Source organism: Camelus ferus, chromosome 16 (assembly GCF_009834535.1).
Source record: "Camelus ferus isolate YT-003-E chromosome 16, BCGSAC_Cfer_1.0, whole genome shotgun sequence".
NCBI lineage: Eukaryota > Metazoa > Chordata > Mammalia > Artiodactyla > Camelidae > Camelus > Camelus ferus.
This window is the reverse complement of record NC_045711.1, coordinates 19,883,934-19,909,796: the sequence shown is the minus strand read 5'-3', so window position 1 is coordinate 19,909,796 and position 25,863 is coordinate 19,883,934. Positions and strand designations below refer to the sequence as shown.

Here is a 25,863-nt window from a genome sequence, read left to right as displayed (position 1 = left end):
AGTTTTTGTGTTTGTTCCTTTCCTTGAGGGTGTGAGTGGCTCCCCAGGGGAGGGGGGGGTGGGCCCCAGGGAGGGGTGTGGTCTGCAGCCTGTGAAGGGCAGGTCAGGTTGAGTTCCCCCTCCCAGCGAGGATGCAGAGGAGTCCAGAGCGGTCAGATTGAAGGCCCCACATGGGCTGTGAGGACAGCTGGCCCACCCACACAGCAGGAGGGGCAGCCCCAGCTTGACAGACAGGCCTCGCCTTGCCCACAGACGTGAAGGCTGAAAGCAGGTTTCCAGGTGCCCAGAGAGGAGCGGACGCACGCTTTTAGGGTTTGGTGGTGGAAGGTGGGGGAGGCGGCTGACCTCTCAGGCCCTGGGCGTCCGGGTAGAAGTTGTGTGAGTGAGTGAGACGGGAGTGGGTCTCTGTTAGAGGAAACTGAAAAATTAATTGCTTTCTGATCACTTGTCGAACTGCATTTACGATTTGTGTACTCTTCTGTGTGTCTTGTAAAAAATGAGTGGCAAAAGGAGGTTCTGAGGTGTCAGTGGGTGGGTGCAGCTCAGAAGTCTGGCCGTGAAGAGGTGCTGTGGATTGTGTGCCTGGCTAGGTCAGAGGTCATGGATTCGGTGGCAGACGTGATGTCAGGACACACAGGTGCGCTCAGACCGCTGAGGTGGGACGTGGGGCATCAGTGTCATGTTGGGTGGGCCCCAGGGCCTTGCTGCCCAGAGGGAAGGGCGGACAGCACAGGCTGGGAGGGCTGGGGGGCCGTGGCTGACAGCTGGCCTGTGTGAGCGGTTAGTGAGGTCAGCTGCAGGGGATCCCAGCACAAGGGGCCGAGACTGTGGGCCCTTGTCTCCCTCCTCCGTGAGGGGAGCCCGACCTGGACGGCAGCATCGTGGTCACCACTGCGTCTTGGCCCCGCCATCCTCAGGCCGGTTGGGTACTCCTGCTCGACACGCTTCCCGGGGCCCCAGCACCGCCTGTGGAACATGGACCCCCAGATCCCGGCCCTCTCATGTGGACCCTCGTGTCCTGGTCCCCGAGCGTGTGTGTGCGTGTCTGATCTGCTCACAGGCTCCCGTCATCGGGCCTGAGGAAGAGCTCACTTACCTTCCACTCCCGGAGCCTTCGTGTCTCTCTGGCTGAGCTGCCCTGCAGCTCCTGGGCCTGCTCTCTGTGTCGGGGGACAGCAGTCAGTCTCTCTAGGCTTTTTGTGAATACTGCCTGGCGGGCTTAGGAAGTTTTGCTGGTTTGTTGGGAGTTTTTTTTTTTGTCTTGAGTGGGTGTGAGATTTGGAGACGGTCGTGTGGTTTCTGTCCTTTATTCTGCTGATGCTGTGTATCGTGTTAATTGGTTTTCAGACACTCAGCCAACCGACTAACCCTAACCCTACCTGACGGTGGTGTAACTTACAATCTGTTTCTGCTTCAGTTGCTCTGACGAGGTGTGAGGGGGTGTCTCTGATGGCTGGTGACCGGAGCGTCTTCTCGTGTGATGTGCACCACTGTGTCCTCTTCGGTGAAATGTGTGTGGTTGTCGGAGAGGGGACATCTCACCCCTTCCTTCTTGAGTTCTTTCAGCGGGTCTAACAATTAAATTGACACGAGACAGGTTAGCAGGAGAAAAAACGCAGTCAATTTAACTTGTACACCCAGAGGTCTCTTAAGAGTGGGACCCCCGCGGCGACCAGAGCAGGCTGTTCACGTGCAACTTTTAGAGAAAGAAGCAGTTGTTTCTGAAGGCTTATGGAAGCGGCTGAGGGAGAAGTGCGCAGGTGTGTCTCCCTCACTGGCAGGAGGAACCGGGAGGGGACCTTCACGTGGGAGGCTGCTTCCTGCTCTCGGGGGGGTGTGGGGCGCAGTGTCCCTGGTGCCGCCCCCGCCCTGGCTCACGCGGGCGCCGTCCTTTCTCTACGCGGCGAGTGGTCGGACACCGTGCTTTCCGGCCGGGGGCCTGCGGGCTGCCTGCTCGCCTCTTGCGGGGCCTTTCCTGGGGCAGGACTGTGAGCTCCGAGGAGGCAGTGGGCAGACTTGGTCTTGTGGGCCCTGTTTGTGTCGGGCCCAGGGTTCTTTGTGCGGCCCTCGATCCTGAAGCCTTCGCCCTGTTCTGCCCTGCGCCCCTGACGTGTGTCTGTCCCTCCGTCTCGGCCCCCACGTCCTCCGGGCCTTCTTGCCGTGGCGTCGGGTCGTCTTCCAGGGCTTGTGCTTTGTGCTGCCTTCCGCCTTCACGCCGTCACCAGAACAGTAAATACGTTCAGGTGTTGCGTGCTGTGTAAGCTGACACTGTGTCTTCTCCTTTGCCTTTCGCTGGTCTCGTTTCTGAGTTTACTGCGGAAGTTGCAGAACAGCACATGGCAGGGCTGGGTGTCCGGTTGTCCCTGGAACCGGCCAGGCATGTCGGGTGCACCGTTAAATGTCACGTGGGGTCTTCATGCTCCAGTTTCTTGATGCCCCGTGAGCACCTGCACGTGCTCCTCCCGGCTCCCACGGGTGAGTGGTGAACCGTGCTGACATGAACGTCCTGGGGGTTATGACCTTGCTCCCGGGAAGTTCCTGCCCGTCCTCTTGGGCCTGGCTCCCACCCTAGGCGATGGGGCTGCGCCTGCAGGCACAGTCATCCCCCCACCCCGTGCTCCCTGGAGCAGCCGCAGCGCTGACCTCCACACTCTGACCTGGCCCGGAGACACTCTTGGTGACAAGGTCGTGTCCTGTGTGCCGCTCGCCCCACTCACTAGGTAGCTGGCGGCTCGCTGTGCTGGCTCTGGCTGCTCAGGTGGGGCTGTGTCAGAGGCAAGAAGTCCACCCGAGGGCACCTCACTCTCAGTTCGTGCTTTGACCTTCTGAAAGCCGTGCTGCGGCCTGTGAGTGGCACGTGGAGCGTCCTGGGCAAGGTGGCACGTGGAGGAGACCTGGTGTTCATGCGTCATCGTCCTGCAAGCTGTTGTCACAGACCCGCAGGAAAATGGGTCTTGGGCTTTTAGTTAACCGAGCAGACTGGCGCTATTCCTGTTTTTAATCCAGGGCCTTGAATGAGGCGTTAGTGTGAAGCTTGTTGTTTGCAGCTAAAGGCCGTTTTTCAGGATCGTCTGATTTATAAACCTGAGTTCATAGGGTGTGGTTTTAAAGGCCACTGGGACATGAAAGCAGAAAGAGGAGCCACCCTGGAGGCTCAGGTTGGTCAGCTGTGAAGACCTTTCTTTAGAAGGCATGGCCGTGGTAACTTGTCCCACCCTGGCCTTGCTGTGCGTCCACCTGTGACGTCCGGCACGCGCACACCTAACCCCCACCCTGTCTGTGTTCTCTCCTGCAGGCCGCCTTCCAGGAGAACGTGGGGAGACAGGTACGCCCGCTTGTTTAAGTCTTCTTCCTAAAACTCCCTGTGCCCGCGGAGGTGGAAGTGCTAAGGCTACCAACGTGGGTAACAACCTACCGAGAATGAGCTAGTGGTCCCCACGGTGACTTCCGATCACAGAGCCACTCATAGTGCCACTCTGTTGAGCGTGACACAGGTTCAGACGCTCAGTGGTTGTTCGACAGGAAACTCGGACGTGTGAGTAAATTTCACGTGCGTCAGAAGCCAGTGCCGTCTGCGTTGCCGACGGCCTGGAGGGGGTGGCGGAGGAGCCTGGCTCAGGCAGGACGTGACCCCCGCCCGCCCCCATGTGCTCAGAGCCAGCTTCCGCCTGCCGCTGTCGCCTGGCCCTGAGCCTCTCCCCGCCGGTCGTCCCCAGTCACCACGCTGTGTGACGACTACGCGGGGCCTGTGGCCTGCATGTAGCTAGTAGGCCAGTGGCAGGTCAGGTTTGTGGAGGCAGAGCTGAGGTCTGATCAGAAGGGTGCCGGGGAGGGGTCTGGGCTGGAGGGGAGTGTCACGGCATGGGAGCCAGCGATGGCTTGGGACAAGCAGGGACCGGCCTCGGGGACAGGAGTCAGGCTGCGGAGCCGCAAGGAGTTGGGCGGGAGGGCGGGCGGGCAAAGGAGCCCTCAGAGGAGCACAGGACGCTCAGACTCTCTGCCTGGCATCCGGGAGCGAGTGTGTGAGCGGGGACTGTCCCCCAGGGGCCCCGTGTCTGTTGGGGTCCTCACAGCAGGGCTGGCCTTGCTGTCCTGAACCAGGGCCTGTGTCTCTGGGTTTCCTCGTCCTTCTTGGGCTGCCAGCAGCCAGGAAGAGGGGCTGGCGCTTCTGCCGTGGCTTCCGCGGGGCTGACGTTTGGTTCACCGTGGGATGAGCTCCCGGAAATGTGGGTGCCGGGCGTGGGCAAGGGCACCTCCGTCCATGTAGCCCTGGTATTGATTGGAGTTCCCCAGCAACTGAGGGGAGCAGGGCAAGGAGTCTGCGGGCTTCAGGCCAGGCAGGCCTGTGGAGGGTGACCGTGGGGAGGGGTCCTGAGTGAGGACCCAGCTGGGTTGCAGAGGGGTGGCCGGAGGGCGGCTCAGCTGGAGGTCTGTGCTATGAGCTGTGGTGCGCAGGGCAAGGTGTTCAGTGTGGAAAGAGCGTTGTGGCCAAACTGGTGCCAAGATTGGTCCAAACGAAGATGGGATTCCATGGGTGTCACGGGAGGAGAGGGAACCAGCTGCCCCATCTTGAACTTGAACTTGTGCCACACTGAGATTGTTGGGGTGCTGCCTCGTTCTGTGGGTGTGCCTGTCCCTGCAAGATGCCCGGAGAGTCATGACCTTCCTCCGTTTTTGGGAGGCTGCTGACCCCTCGGGTCCTCGGGTGTCACTTAGTCCTCGTCTACCTGAGCCCTGGAGGGTGACTGTTTACCAGGGGGAGGCTGACCCCCTGGGGGGGACTGTTCACCGGGGGGGAGGCTGACCCCCTGGGGGGAACTGTTCACCGGGGGGGAGGCTGACCCCCTGGGGGGGACTGTTCACCGGGGGGAGGCTGACCCCCTGGGGAGGAACTGTTCACCGGGGGGAGGCTGACCCCCTGGGGGGACTGTTCACCGGGGGGGAGGCTGACCCCTGGGGGGGAACTGTTCACCGGGGGGAGGCTGACCCCCTGGGGGGGACTGTTCACCGGGGGGAGGCTGACCCCCTGGGGGGGACTGTTCACCGGGGGGAGGCTGACCCCTGGGGGGAACTGTTCACTGGGGGGAGGCTGACCCCCTGGGGGGGACTGTTCACCGGGGGGGAGGCTGACCCCTGGGGGGGACTGTTCACCGGGGGGAGGCTGACCCCCTGGGGGGGGACTGTTCACCGGGGGGAGGCTGACCCCCTGGGGGGATGTTCACGGGGGAGGCTGACCCTGGGGGACTGTTCACCGGGGGGGAGGCTGACCCCTGGGGGGAACTGTTCACCGGGGGGAGGCTGACCCCTGGGGGGAACTGTTCACCGGGGGGAGGCTGACCCCCTGGGGGGACTGTTCACCGGGGGGAGGCTGACCCCCTGGGGGGACTGTTCACCGGGGGGAGGCTGACCCCTGGGGGGAACTGTTCACCGGGGGGGAGGCTGACCCCTGGGGGGAACTGTTCACCGGGGGGAGGCTGACCCCCTGGGGGGACTGTTCACCGGGGGGAGGCTGACCCCCTGGGGGGGACTGTTCACCGGGGGGGAGGCTGACCCCTGGGGGGAACTGTTCACCGGGGGGAGGCTGACCCCCTGGGGGGGACTGTTCACCGGGGGGGAGGCTGACCCCTGGGGGGACTGTTCACCGGGGGGAGGCTGACCCCCTGGGGGGAACTGTTCACCGGGGGGAGGCTGACCCCTGGGGGGAACTGTTCACCGGGGGAGGCTGACCCCCTGGGGGGGACTGTTCACCGGGGGGAGGCTGACCCCCTGGGGGGGACTGTTCACCGGGGGGAGGCTGACCCCCTGGGGAGGACTGTTCACCGGGGGGAGGCTGACCCCCTGGGGGGGACTGTTCACCGGGGGGAGGCTGACCCCTGGGGGAACTGTTCACCGGGGGGAGGCTGACCCCTGGGGAGGACTGTTCACTGGGGGGAGGCTGACCCCCTGGGGGGGACTGTTCACTGGGGGGAGGCTGACCCCCTGGGGGGGACTGTTCACCGGGGGGAGGCTGACCCCCTGGGGGGGACTGTTCACCGGGGGGAGGCTGACCCCTGGGGAGGACTGTTCACCGGGGGGAGGCTGATCCCGGGGGTGGGGACCGTTCACTGGGCGGAGGCTGACCCCTGGGACACAGGCTGCGCTGTCAGGGCAGTAGCTGCTGCCCACCAAGAAGAGGAATGTGGGGATGTCAGGGCCGCAGGCCAGGGTTTGAGCCTGGGGGGAGGGCAGGTGCTGTGGGTGGTGGCTGTGGGGAGGCCTGAGAGCAAGTAAGGGTCACCAGCAGGCGCTGGTCCGTGGCCTGGGCTTGGGTGTCCTCCGGGCTCCTGGGTGCAAGCACTGGCCTGTCTTTGGCCAACTTAAGTGACGGGAGTGTTGAGGGGGAATTTGGTGGGGGGGGTGCGGGGCTGGGGGCTGACCTCTCCATCCAGGCTTCCTCCAGCCCGTTGGGGTCTTGGGCGTCTCTGCTTCCCAGAGAAACCTTTGGGGGGATTTGCTGGAACAGAAGGCACCTCTGTCCATTCACCCTCCCCACACCAACGAGCCACCTGGGTGGAGACGTGGCGCTCCCATGTCCAGTGGCCGGATCGAGTAGGGCCTGGGGAGTCTGGAGGCGTCTGAGCGCTGGCCGGGGCGCAGGCTTGGGTGGCGGAGCAGAGGCGCCACGTCCGTGGCCGCGGCGGCCTTGCTCTAACTCAGCCTCGGGCCGGTCAGGGTGGGCCTGGGAGAGCGCAAGCAAAGAGGTGGTCGGCGTGGTGGCCCACCCTGCACTGAGCTGTGTCCGGAGGCAGGGTGGCCTTTACGTGTCACTTGAGAGCTGGACCTCCAATGCTGATGTGTCCGTGAGGGACACGCCTGCTTCCACGGGACAGTCTGGGGTCCGATCCCAGGTTCAGTTCTTCATATGTCACTTGACCCAGGAGCTGGCTGTGGGAGCTGGTGCCCCTGCGAGCCAGGCGCCGCTGTGACGTCCGGCTCCCGCAGGTGGCTGGGAGGCTAGCGGTGTGTATCTCTCTCTTCCAGGGGGGTGGGCGTTGCCCTTTCATGCTTGCTCAGGGGGAGGAAGGCCGCCCGGGACCCAGGCCCCCACGCCCTCCGTGGTTGATGGCTGCGTGGTGTTCACTCCTCGGCTCAAAGTTTGTCTTCTTTGTCTTTTTAGAAAACTATTTATTTTGATTTTAGATTTTCAAATATTGTTGCCAGAGGGTGGTATCAATAAAAACTTGGGAACTTCGACGTGTCCCTGGGTGTGGGTGAGGGCGCTGCTTCCTGACCTCGTTTCAGAGTCTGCTTCTGGGTGTTGGCTGCCAGGCCCCCACATGGTGCCCCTATGGATGCCTTGATCATTGTCCTGCCAGTCGTGGGGGGTGGGCTCTCATCTGGGTTCACAGCCCAGGCAGGTGCTGGCCTGTCCGGGGGTGGGGGTGGGGGACACTGGGGTCCTTCTGCCGGTGGGGCACGGCTTGAATGAAATCAGTAGCTTTAACTCTGCTGAAACTCTTTTTATGGTGTGTGGTTTAAAGAAAGGCCTCTTACAACATTTTAAAGTTAAAATGTTTGAGTTCTTTGAAAAAAAATCTTCTAAGTGATTCGGGTAGCTTTTGCCCAGTGCAGCCGTGGAGAGGCAGGCAGGAGACTGGCCCTGAGAGTCACTGGTGAGCGCAGGCGAGCAGCTCGCGGTCTCAGCTGCCGGTTTATAGCGTGCTTCTTTGTCGACAGGTGTGAGGTATGTGCATGTGATCGCTGAACTCTGAAAATGCCTTTTCTCGGCAAAATCATTTTCGTCACTGTTTTCCACTTTGCTTTTTCATCAGGGCACCTTCCCACATGGAATCGATATTTTGACCGCAGCTGACTACTTCGCTGTTGGTAACAGATCTAACTGTTTCCTGGATATAAGGTAAGTTTTTAATAGTCATCATAAAATGTACTGTTTTTTTTTTTTTTTGAGTCAAATAACTTCCACCATTCGATTTCTTCATCCTGGAAGGTCCACTGAGAGTAAATCTAATTTGTACGGGAAGAGTTAAAAATGGAATTGAAAACGGTCTCGAGCTTTTGTTTCCCGTTGAGTGGACAGAGTACGAAGCTTCACGAAGTGCACACGAGGTCGGGTGCAGGGTCTGCTCCTGAGAAGTGTGCTCAGTCCCTAACAGGTGCAGACGGTTTCAGGGGCACTTTCTGTAGCAGCTACTTTTCTCTCAAATCGGCCTCTTCGTCAGCTGTTTCTGTCGAGGGCCTGGTCTCACGGGGAACAGCCACGGGAACCACTGAGCGTTGCATCCTGTGCGGCCGCTGCTCCAGCGGGTCACAAGGGCGTGGCGTCACTCAGGTGGAATCTGTGCCTCCTTTCTGGCTTTGGTACAGCAGTGCTCCCCGAGTTGGAGTTCCCTCTGGCTCGTGTGTGAGAGGAGTGAGGAGCAGGTATTCGAGAAGTCAGGCCAAGGGATGAACACCCCGCATCCCTGACGTCCCTGACGGCGGGTGCAGAGGTCATGACAGAGCTGCGAGTCCCGTGGCGCACGAGGGGGCAGGGCCCTCTGGGTGTCGTCAGCCGCTGCAGCTCTGGGTTTCCCGAGGGGCTGGCTTGCCTTAAGCCGAGGCAGGAGCCCGAGGTGCTTTTTTTAAGGTGTTAAACATCGCATGTGTAAAGGCAGGGCCCCGGCCCCGCTGTGCAGACCACGCGGAAATCACATCTCTTCATAAGCAGCGTGGGCAGGTGTGTTTTAGATGCGGCATTTGGCCTCCTTCCCAGGAAGAACCTTTGACCAAACACACTGTCTTTGTTTTTGGCATCCTTTCCGTCTTTCCTAAACATCCTAATGGCCTTCTGAGCCTTACCAGTTTTTTCCTATTCTAATTCCATTTTTTTTATTGTTAATATTTGAACACACGTTTTATGTAGAGAATCTCCCGCCTTTTCCCTAGTCTCACGGGTAAAAGAACTCATGGGTTTTAGCCCTGATGTGTTTTCTTGTCGCCAAGGTCTCCGAGCTGGTCAGGGGCTCGTGTGTGACGTGTTGTCTGTATTTTCACACTTGTGTGGACAGGAGGTGGTCGTGGGGACCAGGCTGCACCATGACCATAGCGCTCAGGGCTCTCCCCACCTCCTGGTGTCGGCCGGGATGGCGGCGTAGAGGGAACTGCAGAGGGAGCCCGGCGGGGTGGGCAGCCCTGCAGGGAAGGGCGCAGAGTCAGCAGGCCCAGCCTGAGGTGGTGGGGCTTCTGGGACAGCGCTGGCCTGGGGGGTGTCCTGAGTCAGGGAACCCAGTTTGATGGTCAGATCTGCACTTTGAACCTATCCCTGTGGCTCCTTGGAAACAAGGAGATAGTCGGGGCCCCTCAGGAGGTGGGGGGTCGGTCGGGGGACAGTTGGGGCACAGGGACTGGGTCCCCTGGTGAGGGCACCCGTGGACCACACAGTGGAGGTATTGGGGCGCCTGTGAGGGAGGAGCGCCTGGGTTTGGGGGAGGCCAGGAGTTTGGCTTCGCACATGCTGAACACAAGGGGCTCACGGCACTGCTGAGTGGAGCTCGGCCCACGTGTGGGTGCCCCTCTGGGAGACGGGAGCGTCGGACATGCAGACTGTCCCCTCTGTGTGCCCGTCTGTCTGTGGATGTGCTTCCGTTACCCGGGTAAACACCCAGGAGTGGGACGGCTGGGCCCTGACCGTGTAAGCCGTGCCCGGTGGTTTTGCAGAGTGGCTGCACGCTGTCCCACGTCCCCGCCAGGCCTGCTGGCGTCCGTCTGGTCTTCTCCCTTCTGGCCGGTGGGCAGGAGTGCCCTGTGGCAGCATTCTGAGGACCGGGGACGCCGTGCGCCGCTCGTGGCTCGTCTAACCGATCGTCACCTGTCTGCCTGCTGGGCTAGTCTTCTTCTTACTGAGCATTTGCGGGTTCTTCCCGTGCTCTGGACACAGGTCCTTTCTCAGGCGCATGACGTGCGGGGTATCTCCTAGTCGGTGGCTCGGCCTTTCCATGTCCTGTATATTCCTCAGCAGAACCTTTTGTTAAAAATCAGCTTCATTTTTGTTCACCTACTTATTACATGTGATTTACATACAGTAAAATCCACTGATTTGCAGCGTGGGTTCTGGCAGATCCGTAACCAGTGCTGCTGTCAGCACGGGGTGCCTTCCGTCCCGCCAGGAGGTCTCGTGCCTCAGCCCTGACAGCCTCCGAGCCCCCTCTGTCGCTGGCGTTGACCTTTCCTAGAACTTGCGGGAACCCTGTGGTGCGTGGCTCCCCGTGCTGTCGGTCCTGCCTCGCCTGCGTGGCTCCCCGTGGTGCGCGGTCTGGTGGCGGTTCTCCGCGCTCCCGCTGGTGGCGGTGGGGCTCCCGGGGTTTGGATGAGGGGGTGCAGGCGGTCTCCCTTCTCATGGAATGACGGGTGTGCTGGCCGTCCTTCACGCCCGTGTGGCTTTGAGTCTCCTGAGCTGGTTGCGGCATCTGCAATCCTGTGTGTCCGTCTGAAGATGCGTTTTGTCATTATTTTGCTTTCCAGTCATTTTGCACTTTCCTGTCCTGTAAGTTCTTCAAACTAGGGAAACCGCAGCGTGAACTTCCCTTCTTCCTGACTCAGCGAGCAGGACGCCGTCCACATGGCCAGCTGCTTGCTTCTCCTCCTCTCGCTCCCGCATCTGGCGCTGACCTAGTTCTGTCACTTCTGCGTCCCTAACGGCCCTCAAACGTCCACTCTGCTTCTCCGCTCAGCCGTCACCCCTGCCAGCCCTCACTGTCCATATGAGCCCTCACTGGTCTGGGCGCAGGGTGGGCCGTCCCTCCTGGCTGCTGCGCCCCGACCCCTCCCACCGCCCGCAGCCATGCACCCCCTGGGTCCCCAGCATCCTCCGCCCTGTGGTGGACGCCCCCCTGCTTCACACTTGGCCAGGGCACAGACCCGCCTGGGCTGGAGGTTCCGGCCGCGCTTTCTCCAGGGTCCGCCCCTGTTGGTGCAGGGCTGGGACTGGAGCTCACCAGCTGACCTCCGTCTGCTTCTTGCCACGAGGCCACCGGTTTCCCTACCTGCTTTCCTGGACTCCTCGTGGCTCTGGGCCACCGGGCAGGGCAGGGGTCTGTTGGGTGGTGCCAGGCTGGCGGGTTACTTGGGATCAGGGGTCACGTCTCGGCTCCTCTGTTTCCAGAACTCCGGCAGTGTGTTCCCTCTCCTGACTTTTCTGTTTTTCCTTCTGACTCTGTCTTAGTCCCACCGCTTCTGGAGAAGCCCCTGCTTTTCTGGTGCTCACGTCCCTGGCTCAACTCCCCCAGCGCTCACGCCTGCAGCATATGCGCCCCCGCCCGCGTTCACCCTGTGTGCACACTGTGTGCCCACCCACGGTTTGGGTGGGGTCGGACCTTACGCTCCCTGGCTGGCTGTGCCATCCACCCTGTCTCTGCCACCTGTAGCATGTGGATGACGGTCACGTCACGGCGGGGTTCTGTGGGTGAGGATGGGGCAGGTTCAGAAGATGTGGAAGTGGTACACGTGCCTGGTATAAAATTCAGAAGGTGCAGGAGGCATTTAGGGAAAACCAGTCCATCTCACCTCTCCCCCCAGGTCCCCGCTGTCCCCAGGTTCTTGTGTCTTCCCGAGAGATCGGGTGTGCTGGCTGCCTTCCTTCTGTCCACACGGAGTGGTGCGCACGGCAGGTCGGAGCACCTTCGGTGCGTGTCAGCAGCGGGTCCTTGGGGGTGTTGTGGGTTCAGGCCGAGAGCACCACCGTAAGCCAGGTGCCGCATTAAAGTGAGTCCTGGAGCTGGCCGCTCCCTGGTGCGCACAAAGGTGGTGTTTACACTGCTGCGGTCTGCCAAGAGTGCAGTCACGTTATGTCTACACGGGCAGTGAGCACACCTTAGTTTAAAATACTTCATTGGTAAAAAATGCCAGCCATCACCGGAGTCTTCAGGCAGTCGCAGTGGCGACGTCAGAGGTCACTGACCCTGGGTCACCGTAGCGCATCGTAACACTGAAGAACGGACTCGTGGAAGAATTGCCAAAATGTGACAGAGACACAGAGCAAGCAAGTGCTGCTGGGAAAGTGGGGGGGCAAGCTCGGGGCGGGGCTGCCTGTGTCGGGACGCCCCGCCGGGGAAGGGGGGGCGGCTCTGCGCACGCTGCCCCGCGCACGCCTGCGCTCCCTTCCTAGACGCAGAGTGTGACCTGCAGACCCTCCTCCTGCCGCTGGCTCTGCCCAGCCTTTGCTGTAAAGCGATGAGGTGGGAGTTTGTGTATCTTCTCACCCGTGTGGCTGCGTCCGGGTGATTGACAAGAGTTGGGTCGCTGGCCAGGGGGGCTGCGTTTCCGGTTTCCAGGGCAGCGCCGTCTCCAGGCCCCCAGCAGCGGCTGTAACCCCCGCCGTGGCTGTCGGACAGTCTGACCGACGGACAGAGGTCCTCGTTCCTCTTTTCCGCGAGTACTGATGACTGTCTACTAGGCGATGGTATTTTTTATTGATCTTAAAGGACTCCTTCATTTTAAAGAAGTCTCTCCTTGATGATACCGTTTGCAGGTATTTTTGACTTTTTTATAGTGTGCTTTTCCTGGAAGCATTTTGTTGTTGTTGTTACGTGTTGGGATGTGCCAGTCTCTTTTGGCTCCTGGGTTTTGAGTCATAATTAGAAAGGCCTGTCCAGCTTGGAGATTATTTTTTTTTTCTCCTATGGTATTTTCACGAGATGTAACTTTAAGGCATAGTTACGTTCCGTCAACCGTCCGTGCGTGAAGCGGGCAGCTCAGCGAGTGCTGGCCGCACACCCGCGGGGTAACCAGCACCCCCACCGAGACGTGGGGGCTCCGCTGTCGGACGCCCTTTGTGGGACGTCTCGCCACTGGGGCCAGGAGGCACGGCCCCTTGTTTCGGGGCCTTTCCCTCGGCGTGGTGGTCCTGAGCACTCCGCTTCCATCCTCCTTGTCTGCCTGTGAGTCCGCCTGCTCCAGCACTGAGGTAGTTTAGAGTTTTGGGCTCTGATAAGTAAGATGTTCTGCTTGCACATTTATTTAGGAGTCTTTACGGGGAGGCACGTGTGAAGTGTATGTCTGGACAGACACTTACAAGGGGATTTCTGTGTCTTTGTAAAAAGAAGCTGCCGAACTGCTTTTGAAAGTAGTCCTCCCGTTTCGCAGTCTCTCAGGCAGCGTGAGCACTGTTCCTCCGCGGTCTCACGTCCTCCGATCGTTTCTTTTCCAGCATGTTTATTGCCGGCTTTCCTGAGTACACGCAGCCGATGATCGACCACCTGGTGACCATGAAGATCAGCCACTGGGACGGGTAGGTTTGTGTCTCTGCTTGTCCACCTACGTGGACTTCCTGTCACATAGAAATTCTGATTTGTTTTCCCCAAAGGGGAAATTAAATTGCGCTTGTAAGCCTTGAGTATGTTTTGTGATTGTAGGTTTCATGTTTAAGGTGACTTCTGAGAATCAGTGTAAGTCCCAGTGTTCAGGCTGGCTGTGTGGTCAGTGGTCTGTCCCCGGCGAGGGCGGGTGGGCAGCCCCTCAGGACGAGGACCTGCGCTTGCAGGAGCCTCAGTCCCCCTGCGCCGGGCGGCCTTGTCGCTCTGCCCTGATGACGCAGCTGCTTCAAGGGGTCTGCGCACTTCCCAGGCAGCGGACAGGTCTCAGGGCAGGGCCGGTGTCCGGGCCGGAACGGCACTGTGCACGTGCGGCCCCTCGGAGGCTCCGTGGGGTGAAGTGCTTGAGGCTTTGTGTAGCCCGAGGCTCTGTGTCCAGAATCCTGGCTTGCGAAATGTTCCTCCTCATGCGCGGCCGTGTGTTTCAGCGGAAGTGTTCGGGGTGGAGGGGAGCGCCGCCCGGTCCCCCCTGCGGTCAGGTTCGAAGCCCCTCACGCCAGCACGGCTGCGTCTTCTCGAAGGTCAGGATGCGCGGAGTACCATCACGACCTCGTTGTCTCAGGACTCTTCAGAGGTGGAGATATTTCTGCCTTTCTCTGGTTTTGACCTGGACTGTATGCGTGAGGAGATATGTGCCCGGCGTTCACGAGCGGGTCGCTTCAGTTTCCCGGTGAACGTGTGGCTCGCGGGGCGTGGGGAGCGTTAGGGAATTCTGCACAAACATCCTTCACTGGTCGGTGTCCGTTTGCTTTGAGAGTACACTTTTCAGAGGCACTGGTCCATTGTCTTGGGTTTCTTTTTGAACATTTTCTGACAGTTAGACGTACTCACCCCGAACAACGTACATGTCAAGATGAACATGAGTGAGATCTGTCTGACCGTGGCGAGGCGCACAGAACGCCTACCTCAGCCGCTTTCCAAGCGCGTCCTGCGCGGCCGTGCCCCGCATGGCTTCCTCTCGCAGAACTGGAGCTCCGTCCCCGGTGAGCGCTGACCCCTGCCCTGCAGCCCCTCGTCCTTTCCGTCTTTGTGACCAACTCCTCTTGCCATCTCTGGCGGAGAGAGGACCAACCTTTTGTGACTGGCTGATTTCACTCGGCGTAGGGTCCTCAGCGTCCACCCCGCTGCAGCCTGTGTCACGGTTTCCTCCCTTTTTATGGCTGAGCACTGTCCCAGCGGGGCTGGACCGCACCGCCGATACGCTCCTGCATCAAGGGGCACGCGCGCCGCGTCCGCATCTTAGCCTTTGTGACAAGTGCTGCTGTGAACGTGGTGCACAAACATCCCTTCGAGACCCGGCTTTCAGTTCTTTTGGGGGTGTTCCCAGAAGCGGGACTGCTGAGTTCTGTTTTTCATTTCAAAAACCATACTGTTTTTCATAACGGCTGCACCATTTTACATTCCGAGCAGCGGCACTCGAGGATTCCGGTTTCTCCGCGTCCTCACCAGCACTTGTTATCCTCTGCTGCTTTCTAGCATCGATGTACATGGGTTTCAGGTGGCAGACCCCTCACTGCGCGTCCCTGCTGGGCCGTGCTGAGCGAGGGCATCGGGCCCCTCCTCACGTGCCTGGTGGTGGCCGCCTGTGTGTCGTCTCTGGAGAGATGTCTCAGGTCCTTTGCCCATTTTGAACCCAGTTCCTTGATTTTTGTTGTTTCGTGGGGTTGTAAGTCTCTCCGTGTGTCCTGGGTGCTGCTCCCGTACCAGGCACGTGGCCTGCAGACGTTTTCTTCCGTTTTGTAGGTGCCTTTTCGCTGTAGACCGTGCCCTCTGAGGCACAGAAGTCTTACATTTGCTGCTGCCCGTCTTCCTGTTCATCTGTCATCAGTGTCTGTATTTTTACTTTTGTTGCCTGTGCTTTTGGCGCCATAGCCAAAAAAATCATGGCCAGTTCTCATCACGAAGCTGATCCCTTTTGGTTTCTTCGAGAGTTTCATGGTTTTAGGCGGCAGGATGTTTTTAAAGAGAAAAGAGGCTCCCTCCCAGAGGGGCACCGACATGTAGGCGATAGGGTATTTTCAGAGAGAGAAGGCCCGCTCAGAGGGCGCTGACTGGGGCGCTTGTGGCTGAGCCGGCCAGGGGAGCTGCTGTCTCGGCGGCCGCGAGGCTTTTTCTGCTGGAGGCCTGGTCGCTCGGTCTTCAGAAGTGGCTTCCTGAGTGGGCTGTTGGCACCAAGACCTCCCTGTCTTGAAGAGCTGGACGCTTCTCTTGGAAGCAGACACCTAAGCCGGGTCTGGGGGCGTCGAGGTGCCTGGGCAGGCACGGGAGGTGGGGTCTCCTGCCGCGGCGGTGCACCCGTCCTCCGTGTGCTGCTGTCTGGGGCGTGTATACCTAGACCGTATGGCGACCGTGCGGCCGCCCCTCGCCCGCTTCTCTCTGTCCTGGTCTGTTCCCTTGGGGAGGTGACTACTTCCTGGAACTCTCGGCAGCGCCTCCTGAATTCTCGTGCCAGGAGGGGCTCAAGGTTTGTCAGACCCTATCTGACCCCTGTCAGGCTTGGGAGGGAACTGGGGGCCTCACTGACTGGTCCTGGGGTCCCCCTTCTGTTCTGTGTGGAGAACTTGGCAGGTGGGTGTTGGCTGGAAACATTTGTGCCGATGTGACGTGCCCTACTGTGTATCATCTGGGGCCACACAGACTGTGGCCCGCTCTCCGCACTCGCGTTCCTGCACCCCTGGGGGGGCAGGGGTGGGGACGCACTTTGCCTCCAGCTGCGTGGAGGTGTCAGCTGTGTCCTGAGACAGGCTTGCGTGAGGTGCGTCCCCTTGATAAGTCCTCTCCCTCACGTGTGACAGGCAGAGGTTCTTACTCATTCGTCCATTTGTGTGTTTGTTTTCGTTGGTGGTTGACTAAGTGGCCTGTCGACAGCTCGCCTGCACTGTCCTCTCTTTGTGGTTGAACTAACAGAGGATCCTCGAAACGGGGAGCTCACGGTTCTTCCTCCTGCAGGGTCATCCGGGAGCTGTCGGCGAAGGCGCTGCAGAACCTGGCCCAGCGGGCACCCGAGTACGCCGCCCAGCAAGGTAGGTGCTCCCTAGGCACACGCGTGTGTGCCACAGACACGCACCCGCGGCAGGAGGCCGAGGACGGCCCCCACTGACTTCAGGGCCTGGGGTTTGTCTCGGGCGGAGCAGCGTGTGGAGAGCTGGCCGGGGCTTCGTCAGGGACGCAGCGCAGATCGGGGGCCTGCGCGTCCCCGTCCCCGTCCGTCCCAGCGGGACTCGTGCTGTGTGTCGCGTGCACTTGAGGAGCAGCCCCGAAGCGGCAGCAGCGAGCGCGGTAACTCACTGTGTCACTCGCTGCTTCCCTGGTGGGTTTGCTGACCAGGCGGGCTCGTTGCTCCAGAGCAGACCAGCCACCCACGGTGATTACATGCCTGTGTTGTTAGGAAAGCCCCGTGTTTGTCCCATTGTGCCTTTTCTACTCAGAGTGAATGAGCGTCTGATTTCAGCTTAGGACACAACACACTCTTTTCCGAAACTGAACTTATTACTCCCTCCGAACGGCTCCTCTAGTAACTGGCGGCCACGGTCCTTCATCCCAAGCTACTGATTGCCTTCCACACTCGGGTTTTCGGTGAAGATCTGGAGCTCCCGAGGGCCCTTTCAGCTTCACAGCCTGCTCATTAAACTAACCTCAGGGGTCTCGCCCTGCATTTCCTGTAACTGGTAGTCCTGCTGCCCGGCTGAAGGCGGCACCTCCCCCGGTCAGGAGTGCTGGCCGCCCCTGGGGAGGCGTTTCCCCAGCTCTCAAATGCTAGCCGACACCAGCTGCACGTCTGAGCCTGTGCGGGCCTCTCCCGGCCCGGACACCATCTGCCTCCACAGCCCGTGCACCTGGGGAGTGGAGACCTGGCTGGGGGCCGGGGGTGCCGAGCCGCTGTGGCTGCGGCTCCTCGGCTGCACTCTGCCAGCCAGACCGTGAGGGTCCATGACTCTGCTTTCTGCCCCTGAGCGCGGAGGCATGCAGGCGCCCTGGGCGCGGAGCTGGAGAGGGGCTCCTCCTGAGTGTCCGCCAGGCCCCGCAGCCCGGCTCTGTTCTCCCCATCACCGACCCGGGTCCCGGCCGCTGCTGGGGGCTGGAATCTCCTTGTTCACTTTCCTGCTCACTGTCCCGCCATCTATGGCTAGAGGGCGGCTATGGAGACGTGGGTCCTGATTGTTGAGATGACGATCCCGGAAGGTCACTGTGCGGGTGTGTGTGCCCTGGGACCAGCCTGTGGATCCGACATCTCCGTGTCCCGCGCAGTTTTCCCACAGCTGCTGGCGATGACGCGGAGCCCAGACCTGCACACTCGGCACGGGGCCGTGCTCGCCTGCGCCCAGGTCGCCCGCAGCCTGTGCAGATTGGCCGATCAGCAGGGCAGGTAGGCGCCCGACCCCCGCCTGGCCCTCTTCCCCAGGCAGAGAGGTCATGAGAGCAGAGATGCGTTTTCGGAGTCGCTGTCGAGCGGCTCGTACGTTCCGTGTGCTCGTTTAGTTGTCACTTTTATAACTGAAATCCCAGAGCCATGAACTGCACAGTTTCCCCCAGGAGCCTCTGTACCTGGCGGCGTAGGTGTTGATGAGGACACGCGGCGCGGGGTCGCGGGAGGCCAGCCCGCGGGCGTGTTCCCTGGAGCAGCTGCTCTGCCTCCTCGCTCGGCCTTCCAGCTGACTTTTCCTCAGGAGCAGAAGCTCGCAGCCCACTTTGATGTCTACGCCCTGGTCCTCGAACTCCAGTTTGGGGGAAACTGTACTTTAAGCTGCTTCCTGTCCCTTGAAGGGATTCCCTGGGGCCATGGTGACCGCGGGATCCACGTGCACCCCGCTCCTGCCCCCAGCCCTGCGGCTCAGGCTCACAACCACGCCCACCTGAAGGACGCCGTGTGCAGGTGCAGCGGCCCCGTAGGCTTGGCTGGGCACCGTGCTGGAGCCTGTAACCCCCGGTGCCACGTGTGTGTGACAGCATATGTCCCCAGAGAGGGGGCTGGCCCTGTGGGTTCTCTGCCTGCCTTGGACCAAAATCCCAGACTCCCGGAGGAAGGCAGGTTTCAGTGTGAGCCACATGGTTTGTGCAGACGGTCTGGGCCAGAGTGAGCCTTCTCAGCTAGCGGGACGCAGGAAGCCCCCCGAAGTCCAGGTTCCAAGGGGCAGTGAGGCTGCTGGTCACTTCTCTTCCAGAACAAGTCCAGGGCAGCTGGGAGCCAGGCTGCTCCCTGTCCTGGGGGTCCCAGCTCCCAAGCACGCACCTTCTGTCCTCCTCACAGCACTATCTCTGTTGTCCGCAGGCCATCCGTTGTCTGTGCTGACCATCCCCTAGGGGACGCCCCCGCAGGCGCTCCCGGGATGGGAGCCGGGAGGGCAGTCGCCGGGCCTGTGCTGAGGTCTTTCAGATGCTGTGTTTTCACCCCACAGGCCCGTCGCCAACTTCCTGGATGAGGAGGCAGTGCAGGGCCTGAAGCAGATTCACCAGCAGGTCTGTGTCCAGCAGCCGGGCTGCCCCTCTCACGAGGTCACTGGATCCTGGGGGCCCGCCTGCCATCGAGCCCTCCCCTCCTCGGCCCCGTGAAGCCTGAGGGGCAGTCCTGGGGCTGTGGGCTGACTGGACCCCAAGCCTAATCCCCCCACTGGACGGACCGGACCCTGGGGCCGGGACACGGGTCCTCCAGGCCCCTCACTGGCTGGTCTCTCTTCCCCCTTGTCTGAGGCCTGGCTTCTTTTCCAGGTGTGGGGAGGAGGGTCTGGGCTGTGAGGGTTACATGAGGTGGCTTCCAGAGGGCAGGGTGAGAGCAAACCGGGCCCGTCAGCCCCCTCCACCCCAGGAAGCGCCGTATTTCTTGGTTTTCATTTTGAGACTTGTTAATGTAACTTACTGTATTGTTTTAAAAGTCCTGGTAACTTAAGTAACTAAGTGCCTTTCAATTCTTTGTAGCTGTGTGATCGTCAGCTATACAGGTGAGCTGCGCAGACCCAAGGTCGGAGGTTTTGTGTCCTGTTGAGGAGGACGCGGGCGCCTCTCGAGCTGCCCAGCCGAGTCCATCTGTGCTCGTGTTCCGAGGGGGAGGAGCCACGAGCCGCAGTGGCAGGGACTCTGAACCCCGCTGCCGTTGGCCTGGCGTGGCGTGAAGCCTGCTGGTTTGAGATGGAGTCTGATGGGGTCGGTGGCTGCGGATGGCCCACCCAGACCTTCACAGTGGGCCCCCCTGTTCCCCCTGCACCGCCCTTTCTGAGTGTCTCACACAGGGGGTCACAGTGTGGCGTCTCTGGGCCTGGTTTCTTCCCTCGGCGTGTTTTCCAGGGCTCCCTGTGTTGGCGCGTGTGCAGGGCTGTGTCCCTCTGTGTGGTTGGTGCGCGTGTGCTTGGTGTGTGTCTGCTCCCAACCCAGAGGTGGTGGGCCTCTGGGTTGCTCCAGCTTCGGGCATTTGGGGACGAAGCTGCTGTGAACTGCTGGCGCACGAGTCTCAGTAGGGGCGTGTCTTCGTCTTCCCTGGCTGAATGCCTTGGGTGGTGTTGCCGGGTCACACGGTGCGTGGTGTCTGGGGGTAGGGGTCGCTCATCACCGCTTTGATCTGCGTTTCCCCGGGGCCTGGCGACCTGACACCTCCGTGCTGACCAGCCACCCCCCACCTTCTGAGAAGTGAGTGTTCAGATCTTTCGCTCATGAAGAAAACCTCATGGTCAGTCTTCTTACCAAGCTGTCCGCGCTCCTGGCGTGTTCTGGAGGGGAGCCCTTTGTGGACACGCGTTTTGCCAGGGCTTTCTCCCGGCCCGTGGCTCGCCTTCTCATTTCCTCCTTGAGCGCTTGCTGTAACTGTGTGGGGCTCAGTCGTCAACCAGCTCTCCGTGTTTGCGATGTTCTCCCTGCTTTCCCGGAGCCTTGGGCCTGTGCGGCCTCCCCGTGCGCGGCCCTGTGTGGGGCCACATGGGGCAGTGCTGAGACGGTGACCTCACAGCGAGCTAGCGTTGCCCTTGCTGATCTGGGGCTGTTCTGAACTGGCGCTTACAGCTTAAAGTTGGTCTTCTTTGAGTTTGCGTGTCCTGTCTTATGTCAGAGTCCCTATCCGGGACAAGTCTGCCCGTGGTGAGACTGCTCGCTGATGGCCAGACCTGCCCGCCACGTGGACCTCCCTGCGGCTGAGTGCGTGGATGCGGGCAGGGCTCCTCCCCCTGCTGCAGCCTCGGGGACCCCGGCCTGTCGGTGCGGAGTGGGCTGGGGTCTCGGGCTCTGGCGGTGTCGTCCCCCCACTTAACTGTCGGCGTGCCTGTCCTTCCCTCGGGCGGCCCTGGGTGGTGAGCACCTCCCAGATGGGTCTGCGTGGACCCTTCGGCAGGAGCACCTCGTGGAGCCTGGTTCACCTAGGCTGTCGGCAGCTCTGAGGGCGACTGCTTCTGGACGGCGTCCCTTTGGGATGCCCTCGGTGGAATTCCCTGGGACGCTGGAGTGCATGGTAGCCTCGTTGCTTGTGGTGACTGCATCCCAGCCCCTGCACGTCCCCTGGCAGCATCAGGCCTCCTAGAGGAGCAGCGATGGGCCGTTTGCAGAACAGAAGCACGACAGTGTTACAGGAGCGTGAGCTGTGGGGAGATGGAAACGGTCTTGATCTGGGAACAGGACGTGTGGGCTGCACTCGGGACATGACGTCGAGCTGCCCGGGGCCTTGGCCGTCAGTACGGCCCCCAGCCCTGTGCTCTGGTCCCTCAGAGGGTGTGCTTCTGTCCCTCTGAGTCAAACCATCGGTCCTGGCCCTTGGGAGGCTGCCTGGTGTCCTGGGAGTCGGGTCTGCGTGGTTTCTGTGGGGCCTGCCTCTCACTCAGTGGTCTGAGTGATGTTCGGAGCTGCGTTCTCTTCGACGCCCCGCGCTCAGAACAGCCTCCCTGGGGAGGGCGTCTCTGACCCCCACACTTCACCTTGAAGAATCACGGCCTGAGTGAAATGGAAGACGAGTTCTGCGGGCACCTGCCCGCCCTCCCCTGCTTCGCCAGTTCCTGACACTTGACGTGCGCCTTGTCTCTGTCGTATGTCTCTCTCTGTATTTGTTTTTCTTTACGGAGAGTGAATTAGAGGCTTGGTGCTTCCTCTTTAGAGCCTGAGAGTGTTCTAAACCTCAGAGCCCAAGAACAGGGGCCCCCGTGTCCCCACTGCAGCCAGGAGAGCCCGGTGAACTCGGACTATGGGCTCGGCTCCTCCAGGTTGTCTTCATGCTGTTTGTCCCCTCCCCCCGAACCAGGACCTGCCGTGTTCGCGCGCTGTGTCGCGTGCATTCAGTCCTCCCCTTGTGGTTCTCATGGTAGTCTTTGTAAGAGCTCAGGCCAGTTGCCTTGTGCAGTGTTCCACGCTCTGGGTCGTTCCCCTCGGTTAGACCTGGTGCTCCCACTGCGTGGCTGGCGTGGACACGGAGGAGGCCTGCCACCACAGTTGTCCCCTGGTGAGGTGCCGAGTGTGATCCCTGGCCTCAGGGACGACGTGGAGGCGCCCCCGTGGCTGATGGATGACCTGCCAGTGGGCCCCTCTTTCCAACGCTTCCTTCCCTGCCCGAGAAGGTCCCACTGGGGCTTTCTACATTCCTTTCCTGGGATCTGTGGGTGGGAACAGCCCTGACCTACTCTCTCCTATGTGTCCTGTGTTGTGATCACTCACAGCTCAGATGGTCCCACGTCTGGCCCAGGAGCCTGTTTGAACAGACTCTGCTGTCACTTTAACATGACCCCTTAGTCTTTGAGCATTCTTCGTGGCAAAATCTTGTTAAAACTCTTCATTTTTTTAAAAATTTTATTATAGTGGGTTTGTCCTTGTTGTCATTAATTGTGTTCAGTGCAGTTCTTTTCAGATTTGCGATTTTTATTTCTTGAAGTTCCGTTTGTGTCATCTTCATGCCTCCCCTTCCTGGGGGCGCGCGGAAGCTCACGGCACTCTGGTGGCCTCGCCTGCCCAGCCCGCCATCCTGGGTGCTTCTGGCTGTGGCCGTGCTGATTGGCTTTCTCGGAGTTGGGGGCCCTGTGAGCTCGTCGCTGGGTCTGGGCTCTGTGAAGCTCCCTTCGCAGCACTGGCTGCCGCTTCCAAGTGGGCGCTGGGCAGGCGAGCTTGGCTGGAGCCTTTCGTGGTCCACTCGGGAGGCTGGTGAGTGGAGAACAAGCTGGCCTTCTGAGGACGTGCCAATGCCGCGCGTGGCCGGGGCCCCCGCACGTGTCCTGCCTTCTCCTGCAGGGGCCCCTGCGGGGCTCAGGTGGTTTCTTTCCTTGCACGTGCCGCTCAGGGCCAGCCCCTCAGGCTCCAGCCGCCTCAGCCTCCCCACCTGCCATCTCAACCGTGTGGACCTGGCCGTGCTCAGGGCTCTGGAGCTCCGGCTGCCCCTTCCTCCTCCTGACACCTGTTTCCCAGCATCTGAGCCTCGCTTCACAGATTTCGCCAGCTTTCTCATTTGAGGGCAGGAGGGCAAACCTGAACCCTGGTCCTCTGTCTGGACTTTACTGGGGTCACGCCCACCTGTTTCCCGTTGCCCAAGTCAGGTGTTGGCCGGGCATCCAGGGCAGACCGCTCCCTGCCCGCCCTGCCCTCAGCAGAACCTCAGAGCAGCGTTTCCTTGGCTGGATAATGCCTTTCTGGTGCCTTAAGTGCGTTTTGTTTTTGCAAAGTAAGAGTTGAACGGTGTTCGGAATTTGTCAGCGTGGCTGAATGATGTGAGCTGCACCAGGAAGCGCTCGCGTGTCCAGTAAAGACCGAGGGCCAGAGGAGCCACCTTAGGACCTGGGACCACGTTTCTGTGTCTTTTCACGACAAGCAGTTCATACCTGAAGTTACGTCTGTCAGTTTGTGAGGATATTTTATGTTGTTATATAATGACAGATTTAATCCTGAATGTTCTCATTAATTTTCAGGGGTCTCGGAGGAGAGCTCATGAGACAAGCAGGTAGGTCTGAGTGACGGGAGACTGCGGTCCATCGAGGGAGGAAAAAGGTCCAAGGGGCGGTCGCGTCGGTTTTTTCAGTGATGCGCAGGTTCCTGAGTGTGTCCGTCCACGGTGGCACGTGGCTGGCGCTCTTCTCGTCATTTCCCACCTGCCCTGCCCCTGCTTCTGTGCAGTGTGTTCACTTGGGGCTCCGATTTCAGCGCCTGTGGGTTTTGATAAATTCCAGTAGTGGCTGGGCTGGGGTGGGTGAACAGAGGTGTCCTTCCTTTCAGGGGTGTTGCTGTTGTTCCTCTTCGGTGCAATGTTTAAATGTAACTGTAGAGCAGAGAACATTTTTTTCACATGATATTTAAGTGTTTGCAGAGAACTCAAAAGTTCCCAACCTGTAAATGTCTGATCTCCTGGAGCTTTTCCGCCAAACCTGCTACAGAACCCAGGACCCTGCTGAGGAGGTGCTGGGCCGGTTCTGCGGGGCTGGGTCCAGGAAAGCCCCTCACCCTGGGAGGGGAGGGTGGGTCGCGAGGTGACGGTTGGGCAACCACAGGATGGGTCCGCTTGGCCGGGGCGGGGACTGGTGAGCATGTGGAGGGTGGCTGGGCTGGCATCTCCGGTCCTTACCACACCTGCCCTCCTCTGCCAGGGTGAGGTCCTTTATTGGCATCAGCCTGAGCTCCTGGGTGCCCATGGGGACCCCGGCCTGACCTTCCGGCCCCTTGGTGCGCGTGGCTGTCCTTCCTTCCTGCCCTGGGTCTCCCGTTCCTTCTGTGGTCGTCTTCCTGCCTGACCTGCTGGCCCTCTGCCTCCCAGAGCCTTAGATGAGCCCTGCCAGCGCCCCTCGAGCTGCGCGGCTGCCCTGCCCCCACCCGTCCCTGCCCCCAACCGCCACCCTCACCCCCTCCCCCATCCGCACCCCTGCCCTCATCCCTGTTCCCACCCCCCACCCTCACCCCATCCCCGCCCCCCCATCCCCTGCCTGCGGGGCGCTGCCTGCCCCTGCATTTTGCCAGCCCGTCATGTGGATGGAGTCACGTGGTTTGTCACTGTTGGAGGTGGACTCTGTCCGTGGGCGTGGTGCCCCAAGGTCCATGCAGGCGGTGGTTTCTCATCTGCTGTCAGTTCGCACCTGAGTTTGTTTTAACCCCTTGCCCATGAAGGGACATTTGGGCTGATTCCAGCTTCCGTTGCTGTGAGGAGGCTGCTGAGAACATTTGCGTGCAGGCGTCTATGTGAATATAACTTTCCATTTCTCAGGGATAAATGCCCAAGAGCTTCATTGCTGAGTCGGGTGGTAGGAGTGTGTTTCGTTCTGTACGAAGCTGATAGACCATTTCAGAGTGTCTGCCCTCTTTCCGTTGCCAGCAGCGAGGCTCGAGAGTCCCCCATTTCTCCACATTCTCCCAGCAGTTACGTTGTCACTGTTTTAATTTCCACTGTCCTGGCAGGCGGGTCGTGATTTCATTGTGGGAAATTTGTTTCCCTGGTGGCTGGGAATGCTGCAGGTCTTTTCACGTGCTGTTTTTTTTTAACTTGATAAAATACAGTCAGAGTTCACATCAGGGTGGATATCCCAGGAAAGTATTAATAGTAACAAGGTGTGGATTCTCTAGCCCCCACGACACCCTGCAGACTGCTCTGTTCAGAGCAGAGTGGCATTCTCTCAGGAGCAGGCGCACACACGGCAGGACAGAGCGGGGAAGAGGGAGTGATGGTGCACGGGGCGTGTCCTGTGACGGAAGGGCGCCTTTCCCACCATGGTGAGGGGGGCAGCTCACAGGGTGCCGGGGATGTCACGACGGCCCTCGTGGAAGAGAGCACGGTTGTATCTCTACTGCACACACACCCAAAACTAAGTTTCTGGTTAACAAAACACAAGTATAAAAAAAATTTTTTAAAGACTTCGAAAAAATTTTAGGAGACACTATAGGATCACATTGGTCCCTGAAAAACCTGTTAATTTGGAAATTTTCAATCAACACAAATTGAGAGAAACAGTGTCCTGGGCCCCCTGTTCCCGGCCCCAGCTTCAGTCAGTGTCAGTACTCGCTGGTCCGGGTCTGTCTGTCCCCTCAGTGTGGTCCCAGCCAGCCCCTCCCCAGAACTGCAGAGCAGATCCAGGCACCAGGATCAGCAGCTCTACAGCTCAAGACGAGCAACAGGAGATAGTTTTAGTGGATGTTAAAACCTGTTGAGTGGAAGAATACACCACGTGTCAAGTCCGCAGACAAAACACGGGTGGAGGGGTAGCGCACAGCAGGTGGGAGGGGAAGTCACCATTCACAGGCTGCAAAGACGCCTTGCAGCTGCCGGCGAGATACGCAGTCGCGCTGAGACGCGGCCCTGGGCTGGGGCTGAGGGTCGGTGCTCGGGGACGGGCCTCTCTGCCCCACGGGGGGACAGCCCTCCCCCTCGACCGAGACTGTGGTCGGCACCTCCAGCCCTGCTGCCGGGGTTCTTGCTCCGGAGGGAGGGTGTTACAAGCCGTTTCCAGTTGCCACAGGGCGGTGTCTCTCCCGGTCAGAGATGTGCAGGTCTTCTGTCCCATGGGTCATCCCCGGGGTTCCACACCCGGAGTGTGTCGGGGGCTGGCGGCCCTGTGTCCATGGAGGGAGCGCGGCCACCTTGTCTGAA

The 25,863-nt window shown here is 60.3% G+C and overlaps 1 protein-coding gene across 1 annotated transcript in view; it reads left to right on the top strand.

Annotated features, from left to right (window-relative positions):
• The window catches only part of TBCD (tubulin folding cofactor D), a 123,595-nt gene that overhangs the window by 78,079 nt on the left and 19,653 nt on the right, over positions 1 to 25,863 (top strand). The window contains 8 exon segments of the mRNA XM_032499083.1: positions 3,296 to 3,325; positions 7,812 to 7,897; positions 13,184 to 13,264; positions 16,296 to 16,369; positions 17,595 to 17,712; positions 18,743 to 18,803; positions 19,260 to 19,282; positions 23,204 to 23,235. Coding sequence (XP_032354974.1) covers positions 3,296 to 3,325; positions 7,812 to 7,897; positions 13,184 to 13,264; positions 16,296 to 16,369; positions 17,595 to 17,712; positions 18,743 to 18,803; positions 19,260 to 19,282; positions 23,204 to 23,235 — 505 coding nt within the window.